The 26,766-nt window shown below is 37.4% G+C and overlaps 1 protein-coding gene across 4 annotated transcripts in view; it reads right to left on the bottom strand.

The window, feature by feature from the left end:
• Positions 1-26,766, bottom strand: part of STAT4 (signal transducer and activator of transcription 4) — a 129,571-nt gene that overhangs the window by 88,339 nt on the left and 14,466 nt on the right. For 2 of the 4 annotated variants that reach the window (XM_032292610.1, XM_032292609.1), the window contains exons 1-3: positions 23,157-23,205; positions 20,305-20,433; positions 18,858-19,002 (exon numbers count right to left, since the gene is read on the bottom strand). In XM_032292610.1, the coding sequence (XP_032148501.1) occupies positions 18,858-19,002; positions 20,305-20,432 (273 nt within the window). In that variant the 5' untranslated portion in view covers position 20,433; positions 23,157-23,205. Of the gene's footprint in view, positions 1-18,857; positions 19,003-20,304; positions 20,434-23,156; positions 24,005-26,766 lie in introns of those variants that run through there. The other 2 variants (XM_032292607.1, XM_032292608.1) reach the window with 2 other exon arrangements.

The following is a 26,766-nucleotide window of genomic DNA, read 5'->3' as shown; positions in this document are numbered from 1 at the left end:
TTGTAGAGATAGGATCTCACTATGTTTCCCAGTCTGGTCTTGAACTCCTTGCCTCAAGCGATCCTCCTACCTCAGCCCCCCAAAGTGCTGAGATTATAGACGTGAGTCACCATGCTGCGCCTGGGTCCTCATTATCAAAAGAGAGTATGTGGAGAGTTAGGTTAAAGTTGAGCAAATCTTTTGTCCCCAGGTCATCTCTAGGAAAGGCAGTAATGAAAGGCCAGAAGGTGCCTGGTGACTTGATGAAAAAACCAACTTATTGCCTGAGTCATGAACTTCTTGTTGGTTAATTAAATTGATCCATTTGAAGTTATTTGTTCGGACACATTAAAGGAAGATGTTCAATGCCTACAAATTAAATTTAGAGATCTACTAACTTTAGATACCTGCTTGACCATTACTCCCTTCAGTTACAACTTTAAAGCTAAACATAAATTAATTTTTAACTGATTTGAATTACATTAACAAACTTGTTTTCAAGTAGATCTATTTATTTTTGCTCTCATTTTTACACTTTTGCTTATTAAACCTACTTTAACAAAGCTTATATTAAAATATGTCAGAAGGCTTATTTAAGGAAAAAGTCTTGTGAGCTGTCTTGGTTTTGATTAAGTATCTCTTTGGAAAGTTTCCAAATCATGATGAATTTAGAAGAGTGTAGATGGCTTTCTTATAGGTCTTCATCTCCATTAAATGGGCACACATTATTTTCTAAAACTATTAGTCAAAAGACACAATTATCCTACTTTTTAGATGATTATCTGCCAAAGTTTTGCTTAACAATCACCACGATGCTCCTGGCAAATGAAGCAGAAGATAGTAAAAATCAACAGATGACTTTGAACACCTTCACGTCGTCTTTCTCTACTGGCATCTTGTACCTCCCCACCCACTTCCTCAGTGGTATGGTTAGTTGTCACACTAGAGGCTGCAGAAGTCGCATTTTTTCCCGGCCACAGACTGCCCTCTAGTTTGGTAGCTTCTCTGCAAGCTTGTTACAGCTGACAGTCCAGCAGATTCACATGCTGGGGTTTCCATATCGGTTCCTGGACAGATTGGGTGGGCTTCTTCTGTAAGTACCCATGATGACATGGGTCTTGGACTTGACTTTTCATCACATGAAATTGTTCTCCCCACATTGGTATGTTACAGCTAGTCTTGTTTGTTGGTTGGCTGGTTGACATTCTGGCTCTGTCAGTCAGGCTGGAGTGCAGTGGCATGATCACAGCTCACTGCAGCCTTTACCAGAAGGGCTCAAATGAGCCTCCCTCCTCACCAACTCATATAGCTGTCTACAGGTGCACACCACCATGCCCTGCTAATTTTTTAACTTTTTGTAGAGATGGGGTCTCCTTATATTGAACAGATTGGCGGCCAACTTTGGTGTTAAAGAAAATAAAATCCATCCAGTCTCTGGATGATTTGATGAGAGGGAGAACAGAGGTTGGAATGAGAAAAAAAAACAAAAATTTCAGCAGCAGAATTCCCCAATATTCTTTTGCCTAGAGCAGACAAGGGGTGGGTTTCCTAGAGAGAAAATGAGCTCTGGATATATTTTCAATAAAAATATATTGAAACCTTTGACGGTTCCCTATTAAGTCCAAACTACTTAGCATGGCATTCAAGGTCTTCAATCCTCTTTTAAGGTTTAAAGTGCCTCGCTTGTTTATGGGATGGGGTAGGAAATCTCATGTTGTCATGTTCTTGCTCTTGCTGTACCAAATACTCTTTTTCCTCTACTTCTCTTCAAAGAGTCTTGAACTATGCTTTTATAACCAATCCATTGGTTTCTAACTCTAGGAATTATGATTGCAGATGCCTCTACCATGGTGCTCACCAAACTACATCATAAATATTTATTTGCACTTTGTCCCCGTTCTAGAGAGCAAACTCTTACAATATAAGAATTTTGTCTAGGCACTCTTCACTTTATTCTTTGCCAGTCAACAGTATCCTGATGTTAACACCCATATGATGTAATCAATATTCAGTCAACAAATATCTGTGGAGTAGACAGTCATTGTACCCCAAAGTAAATTATATGAGCCCACCTTTTAAGAAATTCAAGCTGTCACTTGGAATAAAAATGATGTTTCATCATCTAAAAAGTAATTATTGTGTAAAAAACCCCAGACTCTGGTATAAACTTGACAGAAAATAAAAAATCAGGGAAAGGATGAATCGTCATGGACTCGAGTGTTAAGTCGTTAAAGAAGATTTAATCAGGAGGAAGAGCAATCTAGGATAAAATAAAGGCTTGGAGGGATATGCACAAAATGACTCATGGATAAAGTTTTAGGTGGTTGGGGCCTTCTGTGGATCATATCGGATTCCAATTCGAGTGATATGCACAAATTGTGATGCACCCCATCCACCTTGTGTTGATGATCCCATACTATGCAACAAACAAAGTCTTAACAACTAATTCACATTTCATCTTAAACAGCACGACACAGAGTTCTCTAAGCTTTTGAAATGTGAGTGTTGCGATACTGGCATCATGGTATTATCTTAAAGGAGGATAGATTTTGAGGGTTTGCATTGGGGAATTGGGGAAATAACTGTGGAGTGATTGACAAATTGACTGCCAACCATGTGTGGCAAAATGGCATGAATATTGATCCCTCAACTGAGAACTCCTTCAGAGTTAACACAAAGTGGCTACATATTCTTCTCAGGTCTCAGGTTGAGGTCGTCTCTTCCCTTCTCTTTGTGTGTGGTGTATAGAGGGGAAGGAAGAGGAGGGAACTGAGAAAGCAACACGAGTTATGAGAGAAGATCTAACAGACTCAGAGCAGCTCCACGTTTCAAGCCACTTTTCTTTCCTCTCTGGTATTGCAAAATCTGTTTCTAATGCTTTACCTTGTCATATTAAAAATCTCACTTTATGGGATATTCAGAACCAAAAAGAGGATTTTTACAGACTGAACAAGAAGGAACCCACCTATGGCTTGATTTTTGAGGTGCTTTCAGCTCTAACATATTTTCATTCAGTCATACCCAAATGACTTCCAAGAAATAGGCCATGGTGGTTCAAAGAGTAGAGTAAGTGAGGTGCAGGTTACACTCGCTCATGCCCCCTTACACACTGAGTTTAAACTCTCACTAATAGTCATTACCCTGGTTTGTGAAAAATACTTTATAGGCGGGAAGATTACTAACCACAGTGTTAACACCAAAACTCTGAGCAAAGCTTTCTAATTGATAGGGATTTTTATTTTTCTAATATCAGAGAAGATTGTTATTGCCTGTTTCCCTCTCCTTTCCTAACACTACGTTTTGATGAATAGCCATAAAAGTTCCCAACATTTAAAAGCCAAAACATAGGAATCATGAACTTTTTGCAGTTGCTTCTAACTGAAAGGCTGAGAAGCAATTGAATGTGAACTTTTTAGACTGTGAGTTTCGTGACTTCCTCTATTTGTGTTCCTAGTGCTTAAAATGTGATTGATAACATAGCAAGTGCTCTTTAAATATTTGTTGACTAAATAAAACTTGCTATGTGATATTTACAAAAGCTATACCCAGTAAAAAATGACACAGAAAGTATAAAATTGAATTCATTTACCAGTTAGTAAATGATAATAAAAATAAAAGCATGCAATGAAATTTTAAGATGAAAAATAGCAAATGGGTCAAAGGAGGAAGTTTTAGATGGAATTTTAAAAATGTGAATGTACAGGTATGGTGGTGCATGCCTGAAGTCCTGGCTACTTGGAAGGCTGAGGTGGGAGGATCACTTGAGCCCAGGAGTTCAAGTCCAGCCTGGGCAACACAGCAAGACCCCATCTCTAAAAAAAAGAAAAGAAAAGAGAAAGGTCCCTTTTAAAAAGTTTCAATTCTCCAATAAGATGTTAACTTCTACCTGTGCTCCTTACAACATTGTATCAAAATGTATAAAGCAAAAGCTTTGAGAAGATTAGGAGACATGATAAATCCATGATAGTAAAAAAAAGACTAACGTGTCACTTTCAAAAAAAGTCAGTGGAATTTTTTAACAGATCTCCTTCCTTCTTTCTTCCCTCAAAACAGTTCATTTAACAGCCAGAATGAGTTTTTTAAAACAGAAATTGGTTCTTGTCACTCCCTTGCTCAAATTCCTCAGTGGTTTCCCACACACAATAAGTCTCAAATTTCTTATTAAGATCCATAAGCGTCTTTATGAGATAGCCCCAGCTCACCTCTATGACCTTATCACCTTTCTATTACTTCATGTTTTAGGTGCATTCTTATAAAAAACATAATTTGTCTTATGACTGAGGAGTTTTATCAATTTAATATATATTATTTCGATTTTTTGACATTTTGTGCATTTAATTTCTTATGTAGTCTATTTCCACTTGTTTTAGTGGTCTTTTTTAAGTTTTGCCAAGCATGCTTAGTTTCTATGCTAATTAATTTCCTTTAGGAATTCCTTCCATTAAGGTATTTTTGTGGTGAACTTTCAATCTTGTATAATAACTTAGCTGGGAATACAATTTTGCAAGATAATATATTGCAGCTCTGTGAAAAAGTATTCTGCCCTCCTCTCACTTGTTACTGTTTTGGCTCTCAGTCTATCTCCCTTTTTTTAAATAGATAATGTATTTGTTATCCTCTGTTACTTTTAGAATATTTTCTTTCTAGTGTCCTATAGTTCCTTTGCTTTTTAAATGTATTGTGCTGGGGAACCTGTATTTCTAAAGCCTAAGAATGCATGGAAGCCATCAAGTTAGCTTCTACTTAAATTTTGTTTTACATGTTTTTCTTATTTTTTTTTTGTCTCTGTGATTTCCTCTAATTTGTGGTAAGCTTATCTATGCATTTTAAAACCTGTTATAATTTATATAGTATTTCTATGTATTTATAGTGGAATGTTTTTTAAAATTTATCTAGACAGAAATAGAATTCACAACTGGAATTACAGACAACTTAGACATGAAAAATGAGAGCACTACATATTAATGTATGCAAAGTCACCTCTCAAAAATATCAATAATTAAATGCATTTATAAAGAAAAAGGGATGAAAATTAAGTATCTGAATAAAGTTAGAAAAATGTTAAAAAGTACAATGAGGAAAGAAGGTGGATATAGCACCAGATTGTATGATCCATGACCGTAGCAAGTGTGGATGAGAATATTCAGCCAGAACTCTAGCCCTTTGAGGAGAGTGTAAATTGGTATAACCATTTTTGGAAAACAGCTTTGCATTATGTAGCACAATTAAAGATGTACATAGTGCATGATTCAGTAGTTCCACTCCTAGGTATACATTCTAGATAATTTCTTACAAATGTGCCCCAAGGGACACACGTAAGAATGTTCACAGCAACATTGTTTATCATAGTGAAGAAATACAGGAAATAAGGCAAATGCCCGTCAACAGTAGAATGAATAAATTGTGTTAATTCACACAGTGGAATACCATGCAGCAATGAAAATGAATAAACTACTGCTACACACATCCACATGGATGAATGTCAGGAACCGTGCTAAGTGAAGAAAGCAAGTTGCTGAAGTATACATATAGTGTGATCTCACTTACGTGAGATTTAGCAGCTTTCAAACGTAGATACTATATTGTTTTGGGATACTTATGTGGTAAAATGGTCAAAAAGGAAAAACTGACAAATGCAAAATTTGGGTCAGTGGTTGCTCCAGGTGGAAAAAGAGCAGAGTGGAGTCAGGAAGGAGGCACAAGAGGCTTCAAAGGTAATGGAAACATTTGGGTATAAAATATCAACTGTTTGCAAAAGCCAGAATTCTCTGATGTTTTGTATTGGAAGGAGTAGATGGATACTACATTCCTGTTTCATGGTTTCCTCAATTGGTATCATCTGAATGTCCCAGGTAGAGAAGCTAAGTCCTAGGGACAAGATATGGGCCTGTGAATGCAGGTTTCTCCAAGTTGATCCAGGCGCAGCTGTGCTGTAGCCAACCCAGGTGAGTGGAGCAAATTGGAGGCCTGTCTATTCTCTACATTTGTGGAGTTGTGTGCTATCTAGATTTATAACTACTCCTGAAGAGAAGACAGCATGAAACACACCATTCATTCCACACAAAATTACAACTGGAACATAACTGAAGACAAATGTTTCTTAAGAAATGAAGGACTTTCATTTTTCACATTATACCCTTCTATTCTGTTTGACTTTTCACTCTAAGCAGAGCTTACATTCAGTGGGTATGCATCAGTAGGACTAATAAGCTACTGGATCCTATTGTTTTCTCATTAGTTATTGCTCACACTGTCTTGGTTGTAAAATAGCTTCAACATCACTCCTAACTGCAAACAAAAACTGCAGGTTGGCCTAACACTTCTCCAGTGTTGATAGAGCTATGTCTACAAATACTTGAGAGAAAGAAAAAGTAAACCGAGAACTTTATAGCAAGTTGGGGTGTCCTTTACAGTACCAGATATTCTTAAGCATGAATGTCCTCAAAGATTACAGTACCATTGAGAGTTTCTTGAAAAACTACTTGATGAAATCTAGGCAATTCAGAATGAATTACAGTTTGAAACCTCAGGAATAGAGAAGTAATGGTTAAAGAAGTGGTGATGAGCACTGAATCTACTTAAACATAAAACTAAGAAATGTATGGAATTGCCATGATACAACAAGGATGATATAACTAACAAAATATAATATAAATGATGAAAATTGGCAGGTGGAGGGATGGGAATGAGAAGTGGAAGCAAATTTAACAATGTTAATTTCTCCTCATGTTTAATAGCATGGAGTCAACAGATAACTGCCTAAAAGTGAAACGTGGTTTCTGTATCTCATCTCTTAATGCTTTGCATGGCTTTAAAAATTAACTTGAGTGAAATTTCTTTTGGAAAAAAGATATTTCTTAGGATGAGGAAATATTTAATATTTTAAAATAATTCAATATTTAATTGAATTCAAATAAAAACTTTATTTTAAAATAAATAATATGATTTTTTATCTGATATTCCTATGTAGATCTTCATTTATTCATAAATCATTTATTGAGCACCTACTATGTGTCTAGGCACACTCTCCAGGCACTGGGGATATAGCAGTAAATAAAACAAAACCCCTCTCTTTATGAAGATGATATTCTAATGGCAATAAAAAGGCAAGTAAATATAGAGGAAGCCAGAGGTTTATAAAAGCTATGGAGGAAAATAATGTAAGGTAAGAGATATGGAGAGTTCCTGGTGTGTGTGTGGGTGGGGGCAGTGGAGAGGAGCATCTGTAGCAATTCCACCTTCCATCTGCATAAATACATGATAAAAAGATGTCTGGAATTACACGCATCAAATATTAATATGTTTATTTCCAGGCCATAGATTTTTTTTCATACTTTCTTCTTTGAACTTTTTGTGTTGCTTTGACTTTTAAAAATTATGAATATGCACTATTTTTATTTTTCTTAGGTCATTCCATCGAGGGCAAAAGACAAAGAGGAAGGTGAATAAGGAAAAGAGGTTTGCAACAGAATGTCCAAGAGTAATGATTCAGAAATCAGGCTTCTAGATATTTACCCAAATGAGTTGAAAACTTACTCCTACACAAAATCTTGCATATGAATGCTAATAGTAGCTTTATTCACAATGGCCAAAAATGAATAAACAAGCTGTGGTACATCTGTACAAAAGAATATTATTCAGCAGCAAAAAGAAATAAGCTATCAAGGCATGCAAAGACACAAAGGAACCTTAAAAACATATTGCCAAGTGAAAGAAGCCAATCTGGGAAGGCCACAGACTATATGATTCCAACTGCATGACATCCTAGAAAAGGCAAAACTGTAAAGTGGGGATTACACAACCCAGTCTACCACATTCACACGAGCAATCCTTCCGAAGTGTAAGTCTGAGCTCACCCAACCTGCTGCTACAACCACAGCTGACACCCACCCACACGTGCTACCTATAGGCCTGGAGACTGGCCCTCCCAACCAATCACAGCTGCTGCCAACATCAGCATGGACTGCTTGGGAGCAAAGGGTTGTCCCATCACTGCTACTGCCATTGCCCATGGCATACTCTCTGCCCAGGAGTCTCAGAACCCACACAACTGCCTGGCCTACTGCTGCTATATCTGTCACCCAAGCAAGCCACATAGAGGCTTAATAATTGGCCCACCTGAACTTGCTAACACTGGTGCCAGCATACTCCACCCTAGGTCCCAAGGACAGACATGGTCAGCCCATCGCTGCCACCACTGGGGCCTAAAGACTGGCCCACCTATTGTCCCAGTCCCCAGAAAAACTTCAACACAGCCTCCGCTAACAAATGCATCCTAAGCCATCAAGGAAATCATAGACACAACTGATACTGTTTATAGCCAAATAAATTATACAGAGACTACACTACTGCACACATTCAGAATCAAAGCCAAAGGGTACTACCCAACCAAGATCATAGGACAAAAAACAAGTCTCAAACATTTTTCTAAAAATCAAAATTATATCAAATATCTTCTTAGACCACAATAGAATAAAACTAGAAATCAATAACAAAATACACTTTGGAAACTGTAAAAATGAATGAAAATTAAACAGCATGTTGCTCCTGGATAATCATTGTATCAAGGAAGAAATTAAAGTGGAAATAAAAAAAATCCTTGAAACAAATGAAAATTGAAACAACATATCCAAACCTGTGAAAAAGCAGTGCTAAAAGGGAGGTTTATAGAAATAAACGCCTACATAAAAAGGTATAAAATTTTCAAGTAAACAATCTAATCATGCACCTCAAGTAACTAGAGTAACTAGAAAAGCAAGAAAAAAATTAGTGGAAAAAAAGAATTAATAAAAATCAGAGCAGAACTAAATAAAATAGAGACTAAAAAAAGATACTAAGGATCAACAAAATGAAAAGCTAGTTGTTTTGAAAAGATAAAGTCAATAAACTATTTGCTAGACTAACCATAAAAAAAGAGAGATAAACCAAATAAATAAAATCAGAAATGAAAAAGGAGACATTACAACTGATATCACAGAAACATAAAGGATCCTCAGAGACCAATTATGAACAATACACTAACAAGCTGGAAAACCTAGAGGAAATGGATAAATTCCTGGACTCATGCAACCTAGCAAGATTGAATCAGGAAAAAAAACCCCCAAACCCTAAAGAGACTAATAATGAGTAATGAGATTGAATTAGTAAGTCTCCCGACAAAGTCTGGGACTGAACGGCTTTACTGTTGAATTCTTTTTTTGTTATTTTTGTTTTGTTTTGTTTTGTTTTTGATACAGAGTCTCACCCTGTTGCCCAGGCTGGAGGGCAGAGGCATTGGCATAATCTTGGCTTAGTGCAACCTCCACCTCCCAGGCTCAAGCAATTCTACTGCTCATGAGTAACTGGGACTACAGGTGAGTGCCACCACACCCAGCTATTTTTTTGTATTTTTAGTAGACATGGGATTTCACTCTGTTGACCAGCCTGGTCTCGAACTCCTGACCTCAAGTGATCCACCTGCTTCAGCCTCCCAAAGTGCTGGGATTACAGATGTGTGCCAACATGCCCAGCCTTTACTGCCAAATTGAATCAAACTTTCATAGAAGAACTAAAATCAATTCTCCTCAAATTATTCCAAAAAATTAAAGAGGAAGAAATTCTCCCTAACTCCTTCTATGCCAGCACTATCCTGGTACCAAAACCAGACAAGGACACAACATAAAGAGACAACTGCAGGCCAATATCCCTGATAAACACAGATGCAAAAATTGTTAAAAAAAAAAAATACTAGAAAATCAAATCCAACAGTATCTCAAAAAAAAAAAAAAATACAATGCGATCAAGTGGGGTTTATCCCAAGGATGCAAGGATGATTCAACATATGCAAATCAGTAAACATGATACATCACATCAGCAGAATGACAAACAAAAATCATATGACAATCTCAATACTACAGGAAAAACATCTGGTAAAATTCAATGTCCTCATGATCAAAACTCTCAACAAATGAGCCATAGAAAGAACATACTTACTTCAGTATAAAAAGGCCATACATGACAAACCTACAGCTAACATCATGCTGAACAAGAAAAAGCTGAACGCCTTTCCTCTGAGACCTGTAACAAGACAAGGATGGGCACTTTTCACTACTCCTATTCAACATATGGCTGGAAGTCCTAGCCAGAGCAATTAAGCCAGAGAAGGACATAAAAGGCACCCAAACTGGAAAAGAGGATGTCAAATTGTCTGCTGATAACATTTTGGGCTCTGAACCTACAGAGAAGTTGAGTTTCTTTTTCTTTTGAGATTGACTCTGGAAGAGCTCCTGTGTTCCCAGGTGCAAAGCAGCCCCTCTGCAGTAAGGACCCAGCTCTCAGAGCCAGTAAGGCCACAAGCCTCCACAGTCCCACTTGGCTGGGCGTTGTAGTTTATACTGTAATCCCAGCACCTTGGGAGGCCTTGGCAGGCAGATCACTTGAGGTCAAGAGTTTGAAACCAGCCTGGTCAACACAGCAAAACCCTGTCTCTGCTAAAAATAAAAAAATTAGCTGGGTGTGGTGGCACATGCCTGTAATCCCAGCTCTTAGGAGGCTAAGGCAGGAGAATTTCTTAAACCCAGGAGGCAGAGGTTGCAGTAAGCCAAGATCACGCTGCTGAACTCTAGCCTGAGCGACAGAGTGAGACTCTGTATTGAAAAACAAAAAAAAAATTGTCCCTCTTTGCTGATAATATGATTTTATACTAGAAAAACCTAAAGAGTTCACAAAAAATCTCTTAGGTCTGATAAATAGATTTAGTAAAGTTGCAGGATACAAAATTAACATACAAAAATCAGTAGCATTTTCATACAATGAAAATGAACAAGCTAAGAAAGAAATCAAGAAGACAATTTCATTTATAATAGCTTCAAAAAATGCAATACAATAAAATAAAATACCTGGGAATAAATTTAACCAAGAAAGTGAAAGATATCTAGAAGGAAAACTACAAAACACTGATTTAAAAAAATTGAAGAGGGCCAGGCACGGTGGCTCACATCTGTAATCCCAGCACTTTGGAAAGCCAAGGCAGGTGGATCACCTGAGGTCAGGAGTTCGAGACCAGCCTGGTCAACATGGTGAAACCCCATCTCTACTAAAAATACAATTAGCCAGGCATGGTGGTGCATTGCCTGTAATCCCAGCTACTCTTCTTGGGAGGCTGAGGCAGAAGAAACGCTTGAACTCAGGAGACAGAGTTTGCAGTAAGCTGAGATTGTGGCAAGGCACTCTAGCCTGGACAACAGAACAAGACTTCATCTCAAAAAAAGAAAAAAAAATTGAAGAGTACACAAACAAATGGAAAGACATCCCTATGCTCATGGAGTGGAAGAATTAATATCATTAAAATGACCATAAAAAGCAATCTACAGAGTCAAAGCAATCCCCATTAAAATACCAATGTCACTTTTCACAGAAATGGAAAAAACAATCCTAAAATTTGTATGGTACCAAAAAGGACCTGACTAGCCAAAGCAATCTGAGCAAAAATAACAAAGCTGGAGGCATCACACTACCTGACTTCAAAGTATATTACAAGGCTATCATAACCAAAACAGCACAATATTGGCATTAAAAACAGACACATAGATCAACGAAATAGAAGAGAGAACCAGAAATAAATCCACATATTTACAGCCAACTAATTTTTAACAAAGGTGCCAAGAACATACACTGGGGCAAAAACATCCTCTTCAATAAATTGTGCTGGGAAAACTGGATACCCATATGCCGAAGAATGGAACTGGACTCTATCTTTCACTAATTACAAAAATCAATTCAAGATGGATTAAAGACTTAAACGTAAGACCTAAAATTATAAACTGCCACAAGAAAATATAAGGAAAATGCTTCAGGACATTGGTCTAGGCAAAGAATTTATGTTTATGAACCCGAATGCACAGAAAACAAAAACAAAAATAAATATAACTATATTAAATGAAAAAGCTTCTGCACAGCAAAGGAAACAATCAGCAGAATGAAGAGGCAATCTGTTAAATGGGAGAAAATATTTGCAAGCTACTCATCTGACAAAAGCTTAATATCCAGAATACACAAGGAACTCAAATAACTCAACAGTAAAAAAACAAATAAGCACATTAAAACGTTGGCAAAGATATGAATAGACATTTCTCAAAAGAAATTCAACCCAAACTCAGCAGACAAAAATAATAAAGATTAAAGAACTAAATAAAATTGAAAGAAAAAAATACAAAAGATAAATGAAACAAAAAGTTGTTATTTGAAAAGATAAAATTGACAGACTACTAGTGAGATTACCAAAAAAAGAATAACCAAATAAGCTTAATGAGAAAAGAAGCTAGAGATATTACAACCAATACCACAGAAATACAAAAGATTAGTTAAGACTACTATGAACACTTTTATGTGCATAATCTAGAAAATCTAGAGGAGATAGATAAATTTGTGGAAATATAAAACCCTCCTAGATTAAATCAGGAAGAAACAGAAATCCTGAACAGACCAATAACAAGCAGCAAGATTGAATCAGTAGTTTTTTAAAAAAAAATTGCCAACGAAAAGATCTAAGACCAGATGGGTTCATAGCTGAATTTTATCAGACAGTCAAAGAAGAATTGGTACCAATCCCACTAAAACTATTGTAAAAGATAGAGAAAGAGGGAATCCTCTCTAAATCATTCCATGAAGCCAGTATCACCCTAATACCAAAACCAGGAAAGGGCAAAACAAGAAAGCTACTGGACCAATAGCTCTGATGAACATAGATGCAAAAATCCTCAACAAAATGCTAGCTAACCAAATCCAATAGCATATCAAAAAGATAATATATCATGATCAAATGGGTTTATATTAGGGATGCAGGGATAGTTTAACATACACAAAGTCAATAAATATGATATATTACATAAAAAGAATTAAAAACAAAACCCATATGATCATCTCAATAGGTGAAGAAAAAGCCTTAGATAAAATCCAGTATCCTTTTATGATTAAAAAAAAAAAAAACCCTCAACAAAACAGGCATATAAGGAACTTAAACTGATGAAAGCCGTATATGAAAAATGCACAGCCAACATCATACTGAATAGGGAAAAGTTGAAAGCATTTTCCCAGAGAACTGGAACAAGGCAAGAATGCCCATTTTCCCCACTTCTAATCAATGTAGTACTGGAAGTCCTAGCCAGAGCAATCAGACAAAAGAAAGAAATACAAGGCGTCCAAATTGGAAAAGAGGAAGTCAAATTGTCACTGTTTGCTGATGATATAATTGTATACCTAGAAAACCCTAAAGACTCATCCAAGAAACTCCTAAATCTGATAAAGGAATTCAGTAAAGACTCGGGATACAAAATCAATGTACTCAAATCAGTAGCTCTGCTATACACGAAAAATGACCAAGCTGAGATTCAAATTAATAACTCAATCCCTTTTACAATAGCTGCACAAAAAGAGAAATACTTGGGAATATATCTAACCAAGGAAGTGAAAGATGTCTACAAAGAAAACAACAAAATACTGCTAAAATAAAGCATAGATAACATAAACAAATGGAAACACATCTCATGCTCATGAATGGGAAGAATCAATATTGTGAAAATGACCACACTGCCCAAGGCAATCTACAGATTCAATGCAATTTCCATCAAAATATCATCACCATTCTTCATAGATTTAGAAAAAACAATCCTAAAATTCATATGAAACCAAAAAAAATAACCTGCATAGCCAAACCAATACTAAGCAAAAAGAACAGGTCTGGAGGCATCATATTACCCAACTTCAAATTATATTAGAAGGCTATAGTTACCAAAACAGTATGATACTGGTATAAAAGCGGACACATAGACCAATGGAACAGAGTAGAGAACGCAGAAACAAAGCCAAATACTTTCAGCCAACTGATCTTGGACAAAGCATGCAAAAACATAAATTAGGGACAAGATACTCAAATAAATAGTGCTGGGAAAACTGGCAAGTCATATGTAGAAGAATGAAAATGATTTCTCCGCTTATACCAAAATCAACCCACCATGAATCAAAGACTTAAATCTAAGACCTGAAGCCATAAAAATTCTAGAAGATAACACTGGAAAAACGTTTCTAGACATTGGCTTAGGCAAAGAATTCATGACTATGACCCCAAAAGCAAATGCAACAAAAATAAAGATAAATAAATGGGACCTAATTAAACTAAAAAGCTTCTGCACAGCAAAAGAAATAATCATCCAAGTAAACAGACAACCCGCAGAGTGGGAGAAAATATTTGCAAACTAAATATATGACAAAGGACTAATATCCATAATCTACTAGGAACTCAAATCAGCAAGAAAAATAAAACAATCCCATCAAAAAGCGGACAAAGGACTTGAATACACAAGTCTCAAAAGAAGATGTACAAACAATCAACAAACATGTAAAAATGTTCAACATAACGAATTGTCAGGAAAATGCAAATTAAAACCACAGTGAGATACCATCTTACTCCTGCAAGAAAGGTCATAATTAAAAAGTCAAAAACCAATAGATGTTGGCATGGATGTAGTGAAAAGGGAACACTATTAGACTGCTGGTGGGAATGTAAACTAGTACAACCTCTACGAAAAATGATATAGAGACTCCACAAAGAAATAAAAGCAGAAGTACCATTCAATCCAGCAATCCCACTGCTGGGTGTCTACCCAAAGGAAAATAAATCATTACATAAAAAGGACACATGCACACCCATGTTTATAGCAGTATGATTTGCAATTGCAAAGATATAGAACCAACCTAAGTGTCCATCAACCAATGAGTAGATAAAGAAAATGTGGTATATATACACCATGGAATACTACTCTGCCATAGAAAGGAATGAAATAATGTCTTTTGCAGCATCCTGGGTAACAATGAAGGGCATTATTTTAAGTGAAGTAACTCAGAAGTGGAAAACCAAGTATCATATGTTCTTACCTGTAAGTGGGAGCTAAGCTATAAGGATGCAAAGGCATAAGAATGATATAACAGACTTGGGGACTTGTGGGGGAAGGTTGGGAGCAGGTAAGAGATAAAAGACTACATATTGTGTGCAGCGTACACTGCTAGGGTGACGGTGCACTAAAATCTCAGAAATCAACCACTAAAGAACTTATCCCCAAAACCCACCTGTACCACAAAAACTACTGAAATAAAAATAAAAATAATTTAAGAATTTAAAAGACATACAAGTAGTCAACAGATACAAGAAAAAATGCTCAACATCACTAATCAGGAAAATGCAAATTGAAACCACAGTAAGATATTAACTTACCTAAGTTAAAATAGCCATATATATATATATATATATATATATATATATATATATATTGTTTGTTTGTTTGTTTGTTTTTGTTTTTTTTGAGACAGAGTCTTGCTCTGTTGCCTAGGCTGGAGCGCAGTTGAACTCCCACCTCTATCTCTGCTTCCTCACTGCCACTTCCAACTCTCGGGTTCAAGCAATTCTTCTGCCTCAGCTTCCTGAGTAGCTGGGATTACAGGCATGCACCATCATGTCTGACTAATTTTTTTATTTTTAGTAGAGACAGGGTTTCGCTATGTTGGCCAGGCTGGTCTCGAACTCCTGATCTCAGGTAATCCACCCAAAGTACTGGGATTACAGGCATGAGCCACTATGCCCGGCCTAGAATGGCTATTTTTTAAAAGACAAAAAATAACATGCTGGTGAGGATGCAGAGAAAAAGGAACTCTGTACACTGTTGGTAGAAATATAATTTAATACAATCAGTATGGAAATTTTTCAAAAAACTAGAAATAGAACTACCATAGGCTACCACAATTCCACTACTGGGTATTTATCCAAAGGAAAAAAATTAGATATAAAAGAGATGCCTGCACTTGCATGTTACTGCAGCCCTATTCACAATAACAAAGATTTGGAATCAACCTAAGTGTCCATTGATGGAAGAATGGATAAAGTCACCCCTCCTCTCCAAAAACACACACAATTTAATGGGATTATAGAGGCTTAAAAAGAAGCATAACATGCAGGTTTGTTTAGGTGTAAACCCATAGCTGACAATGTTCTTTAGTACTAGTTTCAACTGTGTTGTTAATATAAATATCCAATAAGCACAATTTATAAATTGAGACATATGGAAATACAACACAGAGCAAGTGTTTTTTTCAACTCAAATATCTTAATTCACCAAATTGTTTTTTGAATTCCTAGTGTGCAGCAGAACCGTATTGAGTACTGGGGGTGAGGGAGGGGAGTCACAAAAGGAGGTCAGGCTTTTGCTGTTAAGGACCTTGTGACCTGGTTAGACACACATGCAGCACAGATGAAGGGACACAAAGAGATGCTGCTTACCTTGTAGTTGTCCCTGGAGAATGAGAACACAGACTAAAGCACGCGGTGAAGGTTTCCTTGTTGCACTGGGACCTATGCAGATTCTTTAGGGTTGCATGGGAACTAAATTGGTGGAAGAGGAATGGAAAAGAATTCCTGGCCATGGGACCATCATGGACAAGGCTTAGTCATTCAAGGGTGTGTGTGATGTGTTCAGGAACAAGTAGATCTATTTTTCTGAGGTAGGGATATGGAGGAACTCAATGAAAATTGTTGGGAAAGATCTAAAGAGGCACGATGCTAGAGGGCCAATGACACATGCAGATGAGTTTGTGCTTGAGCTGAAGCATGACTGGGGATAACGGCAGGTTTTTGAGCTGTGGAGTAGTGAGACAGAAGTGATGGTTTCACAAGGTTTGTCTGATACAAATGGCCAGAAAGGAAGCTCCCCTCATAATCTTATTCTCCCACCCAGCACAAAAGATGGGCCGTTTACTTATCCCTGATTTACCCTGAGAAAATCCTGCTATTTTCCCTATCAACAATGAGAACCATTTATTGAATGCCTACTTTTTGCCAGAAGAAAAGCTCCAGCCTTCCTCACAATTCCAAAAGGTAGACGATAATCATCCTTGTTTGTATTAAAAGATGCAGGTCAGAAGATTAAGTAATTTGCTCAAAGCCACATTTGAGGGTCAGATTTTTAACCCAGATCTTTCTGGTTCCAAAGACCACACATCATCTATTAATATTTTCCCCATCTGTGCTTATCTAGCAAAGTGACCTAAAGACTCTTTGCTATTAGGCTAAGAGTTAGCAAACTTTCCTACAAAAGGCCAGATAAATATGATATATATATCATATGTAAATATGAGACATATATATACACAGAGACATATACACACACATTTTTATTTTAGGCTGTGTAGGTCATACTGTCTCTATCACAACTTCTGTCATTGAAGTGTAAAAGCAGCCATAATATGTAAACCAATGAGTGTGGCTTTGTTTTAATAAAACACACAAATTTGAATTTCATATAATTTTCATATGTCAGAAATATTATTTTAAATTTTACTGTATGATCTATTTAATTTTTATTCTTTTCTAATGACCTAAAATATAAAAACAATTCTTAGTCATGTGCTATATGAAAACAGGCAGTGGCCATTCGACTTGTGGCCCATAGTATGCCAATCCCCATTTTAGGTTTATAGATTAGAACACTAAGCTAATGAGGCCACTGTTAAATGTCTTGTCTGCATAAAAGAGATTGCTGTATGCCGCCAAAAATCCTGTTTTGTCGGCAATATGCAATTGCCCTGTTTCTTGTCAAGTGTCTTGCAGATTTGTAGGGGATTACAAGGGCAGAGATAGTTCAGTGCAATCCAAACAATAGGAAAAACAATATATTTGCCCCTCTCACAAATGAAATGTCAAGAATATTTCTGCTATAATTTAGCTGAAATGTTCTAAAAATGTGTTAATTGTAGGTATGGGATTCTAAAAATGCCTCCATGTGAAATGGCACAATGCCCTTTTCCTGTTATCTAATACGTTGTATAGGCACTCAGTAAATATAGCAGTCCATGGTCAGGCTAGCACTTCTAGGTTTAGTTCCACATTAGCCTGCCTTTAATTCTTTAGATCCCTGATTCACTTACTTCATTTTCTTCACCCCTTAATCAGTAAACATTGCACATCTGTCATAAGTCCAGACTTATGCTGGCTGCTAGAAATTCAAAGCTGAACTCCAAAGTCCTTGCTAAAGGAACTCATGATGTGGGGAGAAGGGGTATGGATGCAGCAAACCACCATGGCATGTGTATACCCAGGTAACAATCCTGCACGATCTGCACATAAACCCCAGAACTTAAAGTATCATAAAAAAGAAAAAGAAAAAAAGTAATAATCACATCATGGAAAATGGAGTACCCACCCCCTCAAGCATTTATCCTTTGTGTTACAAACAGTCTAATTATATTCTTTTTGTTATTTTCAAATGTACAATTAAATTATTATTGACTACAAAAAATAAAAATAAAAAAAGAAATAGCAATAACATTGAATATACTAAATGCCGCAGTACTGATATGTTTTGGTGCTGAGGAAACACGCACAGATGGGCTCTGCCTGCATGAACCAGAGAGTACCAAAGAACACTTTTAAAGAAGGGTGAGGTCTGATCCTTCCAAATCTGGAAGGATACATTCACTCATGATGCTCCCATTTCGGAATGAGAACAATACTAACTTATACATGTTACATAAGAGACAAAGGCAAGGGAGGGCTGTGGAGAGCCATGAAACTGTGGTCTGATCTAGTGTTGTTGAACTTGATAGTAGCCAGTAAACAAACCACATGCAAGTCCTACATACAACACATTTGTATTTTATACACTATACTTATAGTGTATTTTATTTTCAACATTTCATAAAAAATATTGGGTAACAAAATTGAGCACAAAATTTGTAAATGGTAAGAGAACTCAAATTTTTTCCCCTTAAATCTCATTTGAAAATAATATAAGGGTAGATATTTAATTTTTACTCCTATATCCAAATATTTTGGAAAAGTAGAAATGCATTCTCACCTGAAGGATTTTCCTAATTCTTTTTAGATTGTGTATCAAGAGTAGGTTTTTCTCTTTGGAAACACGACCTAACTGTTCATCCAGTTGTATTAACAAGTTTTGAAGAAGAATCGTTGCCATGGTTTCATTGTTAGAAGCTGCCTCCCTAAAAAAATAAAGGGTTATTACACAACAGAAACCAATTTGGTAAAATGTCTACTCTTTTACCATACTAATTTTAAAGCAATAAACCTTTACAAGGTGCTAAAATTTAAGAGTTTAAAAAAAATTAAATTGTAAACATGAAGAGATGTCAACGTCATTAAGCATTAGGAAATTTCAAGTCAAAATCACAGAAGATACCACTTCATACCCATGAGGATGGCTATTATTAAAAGGAAAAAAACAGAACATAAGTGTTGGTGAGGATATAGAGAAATTGTACAATGCTGGTGGGAAGGTAAAATGGTCAATCATTGTAGAAAACTGTATGGCAGATACCCAAAATATTAAACATAAAATTGTCATATGATCCAGCAATTCCACATCTGGGTATATATCCAAAAGAATTAAAAACAGGGCCTCAAACAGATATTTGCATACCAATGTTCCCAGCAGAGTTGCTAGCAATAGCCAAAAGGTTTAAACAACCCAAATGTCCATTGACAGATAAATTTATAAAGCAAAATGTGATATATACAAACAATAGAATATTATTCAGCTTCAAAAAGGCAGAAAATTCTGATGAATGAATTTTGAAAACATTACATTAAGCAAAATAATTCCGTTACAAAAGGACAAATATTGTCTATTCCAATTATATAAAGTACCTAGAGTAGTCAAATTCACAGAGACAGACAATAGAATGGTGATTACCAGGGGTTGGCGATGGAGGACTAGGGAGTTGCTGTTTGAAGAGTATAGAGTTTCAGTTTGGAAAGATGAAAAAGTTCTGCAGATGGATGGTCATGATGGTTGCATAATAATGTGAATATATGTAATGCCACTGAACAGTACACCAAAAACAATGGTAAATTTTATGTCATGTATATTTTACCACGATAAAAAACATGGCTGAAGCAAAAAAAAAAAATTTAATGGTATAAGGTGAATAGAGCTTTGAAGAAAGCAAATATTACTGTGAAAAAATATTGATTTACATTGAGTCTGCGATAGAGAACTGACAATCAATTGATTTGTTTCTTTTTTAAATACATGAAAAATTGTTTGGGTTTTGGTTTACAGAGAAACAAAGCACTAGAAGCATTAAGTTTCCATTTACGATGAATGAAACCAGAAAGGACAATGATTTCCCCTTCTTCGGGAAGGCTTTTCAAATCCTTGAGAAAGTTCTTTACCTGAAAAGAATGCATCTACTGAGTCAAAAGTGGATCATAAAATAAATTCACATGGATGGCGCATAAAGCATTTGTGCATCAACTTCTAGGGAAAATACATTTGATCCTACCAGTCTTGATTTTCAATCCACTGGGCCAGCAGATGCCGAATTTCCATAGGAAAGTTGTCATCATAGAATTGATCCACCTGCTCCAAAAACTTGATTTCTAACTGTTGGACTTGATTCCACTGAGACATGCTATAAAAGAAGGGGTAGAATTAGAGTTTTAAAATATTGTTCATAGCTCTAGTACATATTTTCTTATTTGGAATTCAGTCAATATTATGACTGATTTCAGTCATAATATTGACTGAATTCCAATATATCCAAAAATACAAACATTTCTCTAAGGTTTTTTTTTTCATAATCCAACCCTAATGAAGGGAGCAGCCTTCTTTCTGTGCCCCCAAACTACAGCCTTCCTTGCTCTAACATGAACTCCTGTTCCACCTGCTCCAGGAAGCTTTCACTCCTGCTCCCCCAAACACCCCACATCCTGCCCACAGCTGTCTACATGAACTTGTATTCTCAACAAGCCCTTTCCCTAGCTCTTGTCCCCTCTACACTTAGACTTGGAGTAACTTGAAGGCAAACATATTTAACATTTACTATACCTTCTAAAGTCCTCTAAGACTTTATATATGAGGAACAACCTCCCAAAAAGCTTCTTTTATATAAATTTGTCAAATTTCTTTATTTCAGATTTGTCTGGCTTCTAAAGTCAGATTTATGTTCCTGACTTCTAGTCCAATTCTGTCTTAGCTTCATTAAGAATTTTATGTATGCATTTTCATAGGCTCTAGTTTAATTAAAAATATTTCTGAACCAATGAATGTGTTTTATTTCTCTCTATGAGGATCCACTATGGGTGGGCAAAGCTCTTAAAAGATGCAGTCTTTTTGTCTCTGAGAAACATCTGATAGTGGTTAAACCCTAGATACTTAAGGAGTAAGAAACCACACTTGATACCTATTTGGCAGCCTGTCATAAAACAAAAGTACGTATTTCCCCCTTGTAACCCCTCTCTGGCCAGTTTAGAAGCTGTAGACATATTTCCTAACTCAGGAAAATTAGTATGACGCTGCCTCCTTGAAATTACAGCATTTTATGTTTTCCAAAGTCAAACTTTTTATTGTTTCATCAGCAATTCTAAGTCAAATAAAAACACCAAACCCTCTTTTACATGATTAATCACCATAACATTTCAACATATCTTATAGACAGGCTAAGGTTTCCTTTTGCCTATAGAACACCAGGAGAATTTCATATATTTCATATACATATTCTTCAGGTTTCAAATAGAATCATTTTGAGCACCTGTCCCCTGAGCACCCAGTAAATGATTTAAAATTTATAGAAAAACCTGTTGCCAACGTTTTGCTAAAGAGAAAGCAAGTGGGAAAAGAAGTAATGTTTTATTTGCATATCACTATATATTTATGAAAACCTTTATACTTTACAATTCTAGGCACATTGTAAATGCTCAATCATGGCTTGTTAAATGAAGAATGAGTGGCACTCTTGATGTTGCTATGAATAGGGTAGGTGGATATAAGTAGTGTGTCAACTTTAAAAAGAAAAAAACTTAAAGCTCAAATAGGTGCAATGATGCCTGCCTAACGTGTGAGGCTTCTAAGGGGCCGCCCGAGGTTTCCTGAGCCTGAACCATTTGTCTTTCCAGATACTCGACGTCTAAATATGCCACACAAAATTGGGACATTTGTTCCCATGCTACTATCAACATTATCCTACCAGTTTTAGTTAATGACAACAGAGAACGTGAGCTGTAAATAGCATTACAATTTTTTATCATACTATTGTTGAACCCCAGCTATGATTTGGATGAAAATCTGTTTTCTAACTAAAATTTACAGGTAGATGAGAGGAATAAGCTGTGGTGCTGTAACACTAGGATGAATACGGTTAACAATAACTTAGTGTATGTTTTCAAAAAGCTAAAATAGAGGATTTTGAATGTTCACAACATAAAGAAATGATAAATGAGGTGATGGATATACTGATTATCCTTTGATCATAACACATTGTATATATGTATTGAAATATCACTCTATACTCCATAAATATTTACAGTTGTGTGTCTAATAAAAATAAAAGAAAAATTTTTAAAAATAAAAATAAGCACCAAATAAAAAAGACTGCTAAGATCTGAGTATTCAGCGGAGAGCTGAATTCAAAGCTGATAAAAGGAAGAAGAATGAACACATAGTCCTAGGACATTCTCTATCGCAGCCTCTGGGAACGCCTTTAGGCATCCTTCAGCAGATTTCTTTGCCTTCACTCTCTAAGTGCTACTTTTTTCTTGTGGAAACTGTACGTTGCCTCTGAAAACTGAGTGCCTGTCTGTTCTTTTTGCCTGCAGTCCGTAGAAGATCCTCTAAAGTTTTTTGTCCCATCGTCTGGGAGCTGGTGGTGCCGCGTTGGCTCTGTGGCCTGTAGCTTGCAAAAGGAGATGACCTGCCCTAAAATGTCACTCGTGCTCATCAAAGCCACAGTCACAGGCAGCTGTAGCTGCAAACTTTTTTTTCCTGAAACCCAGGTAAGCCAATCTAAAGTCAGACAACACAGCTCTAGAGAAGCTGTCTGAGAAAGTGAAGAGGGGCTCACTTCCAGCCTCTGCGAGGACACACCTCCGCAGCCGCCGCAGCTCCCCCGGCCCCTCTGGGAGATTCGCCCCGGCACCGTGGCGCGGGCCCGCGGGGCGGTCTCCGCGGAGAACCTGTGCCAGGGCGCATCTGTGGGCCGTGGAGTCGGGCGCTTCTTTGTATCATAACCCCTCCTCAGGCAGGTTAAAGCGAAGCCACTGTCAAAATGCCTAGGGAAAGCAAAGCTTCAGAGCATCCTGCGTAACAAGCGTGTCCTCCTCGGGAGAGGCAGCCAGAAGGTGTGGTCCGGCCACTTACCTAGAGCTCTCTCAGCACAGGTCCCAGGCGGTGCTCAAGTCCAAAGTCAGAAGCGCCCCTCACAGTCCCTAAGAGAAAGCCGCTGACGCCATCGTCAGTAGGGGATTTGCATTTCTCCTCCCACTTGAGGCTTTCCTGTGCGTCAGTGTTCGAGTCTCTGGGACTTTACTTGGGTCAGTTCCCACCCACTCTTTATTCTAGAAACGCTGACACGTAGAATCAGCCAGGCTGGAGCCCCTTCGCCGGGCATCCTCTTCCCTCTTATCCCTGCCAGCCGCTCCCGCCAACAGCAGGTGGCTCAGGAGTGCCAGAAGAAAGGGGAGGGGCGGGGCACACATTTTTCTTCAGTGGTTTCCTTAGACAATTCGAGATCCGCTGCAGTTACTTACCTGGAGCTCGGTTCTTGAGCTTCCTCTGTCCTTAGTTTAATACTCCACTCAGCCTGGTGAGCCAGTCCCTGGGATGGAAGGGGTGGGTAGCCAGGATCGAAACACCAAACTCATAGACTTTACTGGGCTCCAATTCCAGCGGGGTCCGCTCACTTGGAGGAGGGTGACCTGATCTAGAGGTTTAGGCCAACTTCTGGGTAGGCCACCAGTGCCTGCCCTTCCTGGCCCAGCCTCCTCTACTCTCCCTGAGCAGCCCTGCTCCTGGTTGCTACGGTGCACTCTTCTCCCTTTTTGACATCAGCCTGTTCTAGAATCACAGAGTTGGAGGAAGTCTTAGTCCCATCTAATGCTAAACCCTCTTTTGTATCTGAAGAGGCCCAGTGAGGTCACCAAGATGACTCAGTAAGTTATCCACGGAGCCACACAAGAGCCCAGGTGTTTCCCTTCCCACCTCTGGTCTTTTCATCTCATCTCCTTGTAGCTAGATGTTAACCCCTTGATTCACAGTAGGGGTCCTATAAACGTTCAATAAAATCAAGACAAGGCCAGGTGTGATGGCTCACACTTTAATCTCAGCACTTTGGGAGGCTGAGGTGGGAGGACTACTTGAGCCCAGGAGTTTGAGACCAGCCTAGGCAACACAGTAAAAACTCCACCGTATTTTAAAAAATTAATAAAAATGTTTAAAAAAGTAAAAGTAGTAAAATAAAGACAAAAATAAAGGCCGACAGGCAGACTGAAAGAAAGTGCCACTCAATTTGATTATACACATACTTAGAGTGATATTCCAAGGTGAAAGGCCTGCCCCCCCCCTCCTGCTGACCAATATCACACAGGTGCACTCTGGATTCTTCCCTCCCAGGTGACGTCATTATTATGTGCTTAAACTTACCACCCATCCCCAAACAGGTCAATCAACCCAAAGTCACACTTTCCATCGCTCTAAATTTCCTGGTTAAGTAGGCCTGGTCCCCACTGCTTGTTCAGTGGGCAGTTTCCAGAAGCTTGTGCTGCTCTGACCCTACATGAGGAAGCGCCAACTTCAGGCTATTCCATAAGCTACTGAGCAAAGTCTGATTCTCTTCTGGGGAAGCCGTCACTGCCTATAGGAAAAAATCCAAATTCTTGGCACTTTAAGTTTTGTGCAGTTTGGCCTCAACCTACCTAGGAAATTTTTCTCCCCTATAAGAGCCCATGATGTGACCCAAAACAGTCACCTCAGCTGCCCAGATTCACCTGAGACTTCACTACTGACGCTTTCTGCAACTGGATAGTCCTCCCCCAGCCTACCTACTTAGTGAAATCCCATAGTTCTCGGTGAAGACTTCCTGATGACCTGAACCCACAGCAGTGTTTCCCTGCTCCAAATTCTTGTAATACTTCCTGCCCAAACCAGTGTACTCCAAGAGAAATAAAATGCAAGCCACATATGTAATTGTGTATTTTCTGATAGCCACATCAAAAAGGAAAAAAGCACAGGTGAAATTAATTTTAATATTGTAAATTACCCAAAATATACAAAGATCTTAACATTGTGGCATATAATCAACATAAAAATTATTAATAAGGTACTTTGCCTTCCTTATTTCATACTCAAACTCAGAAGTCTGGTGTGTATTTAGCACTAGCAGGGCGTGTCAGTTAGGACTAGCCACATTCCAAGCCACATGTGGCTAGTGGCTACCATGTTGGACAGTGCACATCTAGACCACTCATTTAGCACTTTTCACTTCCTGCCTCATAGTGTTAGTCACACTGGTTTTAAATGTCCTTATCATTATCGTATTCAATTGTTGAGTGCCTGCTGTACAAAACAGAGAGTTTATTTTCTTTCTCCTTTTCAGGGCCTTACCTTGGGACTCCCACAGCAGTTCTTAAACTGTTTGTTCTCAAGACACCATTATTCCCTTAAAAATTGTTGACAATCCCAAAGAATGTTTGTGTATTACTGTTCTGGATGATATTTTTATTTACTGTGTTAAATCTGAGAAAAAATTAAAATATTTATTTAATTTATTCCTTTAAAGTGACAATCATAACCCCACTATGTGTTAAACCTGTTTTAAGAAAAGCGTATCTTCCAACACAGAAAACTTAATAAGAAGTGTAGCATTTAAAAAATCTCTTTAATGTCTGGTTTAAGAGAAGACAGCTGGATTCCCATATCTGTTTCTGCATTTAATCTGCTGCAAAGTATTATTTTGTTGACATATTTAAAGAAAGCATGGACTCACACATTGATGTAGTTGGAAAGGGGAGTATTATAATGACCTTATCAAATAGTGTGATTATTCTTCTTTGATACCGCACGAAAACTCAGCGAGTGGTAGTTTCTGAAGGGCTAGTTGCATTGTGAAATCTGAAACCTTATCAATATACTCTATGTATACTGTTACATTCAAATCCTTTGTTTTGTCTATTTTGAATGAAACTATTACCCACAAATTATTTTGAAATGTCAGACACTGGTCATTTGAAAAATATTGGTCCACTGAAGTATGCAGATTTTCTAAATGCTGACACATTTCATCATACAATATTCAGAAATTCATGTCAGGTAATATCAATGTTGATCTCATCATATAAGTATTTTAAGTACTGGGAAACTATCAAGCTCATGATGATGGATACAAGCTCTCCAAATTCTCATTTTTGCTCGAAAGCTCCAGTTTTATTATTGGCAACAGATACTGCCAGTTGTTTTCCTTAAAGAGACAGGCTCATCTTGGAAACTCAATCACATAAGTGCTTTTCCTTGAGATGACCATCATCTTTTAACATGTGTCTTTTCCACTTCATTAAAAAGAATATTAAAAAGACATGTATTTAATATCTGAGATTCAATAAAATTAATAATTTTTACTGCTCCATCAAAAACATTATTAAGTCAAACTGGCATTTTAAAAATTTTACTGTAAGTGCATGGTGGTGAAAGATACAACTCCTAGTATAATTTGGCACCACTTCCTTGCTTTGTGCTAAAGCACCATTGCTTTGGTACCATTGGTGCAAATGTCAACAGAGTGAAAAGACAAAATTGTATTAGTATTATTATAAAATTAGTATAACCTTGCAGATGCCCTACAAAGATGTTGGGGACCATTCCCAGGGATCCGCATATAACACGTACAGAATCTCTGCTCTATTTGCCATATGCTGCCCGCTGTACCTCGTTTATCCAGAGATGTCTATCATGAGGGACTCTGCACAAATACACACCT

The sequence above is a fragment of the Sapajus apella genome, unplaced genomic scaffold, assembly GCF_009761245.1.
Source record: "Sapajus apella isolate SASKATOON/1434 unplaced genomic scaffold, GSC_monkey_1.0 scaffold28, whole genome shotgun sequence".
Taxonomy (NCBI): domain Eukaryota; kingdom Metazoa; phylum Chordata; class Mammalia; order Primates; family Cebidae; genus Sapajus; species Sapajus apella.
Note: the sequence above shows the minus strand (reverse complement) of the source record. Positions and strands in the feature narration are given on the sequence as shown.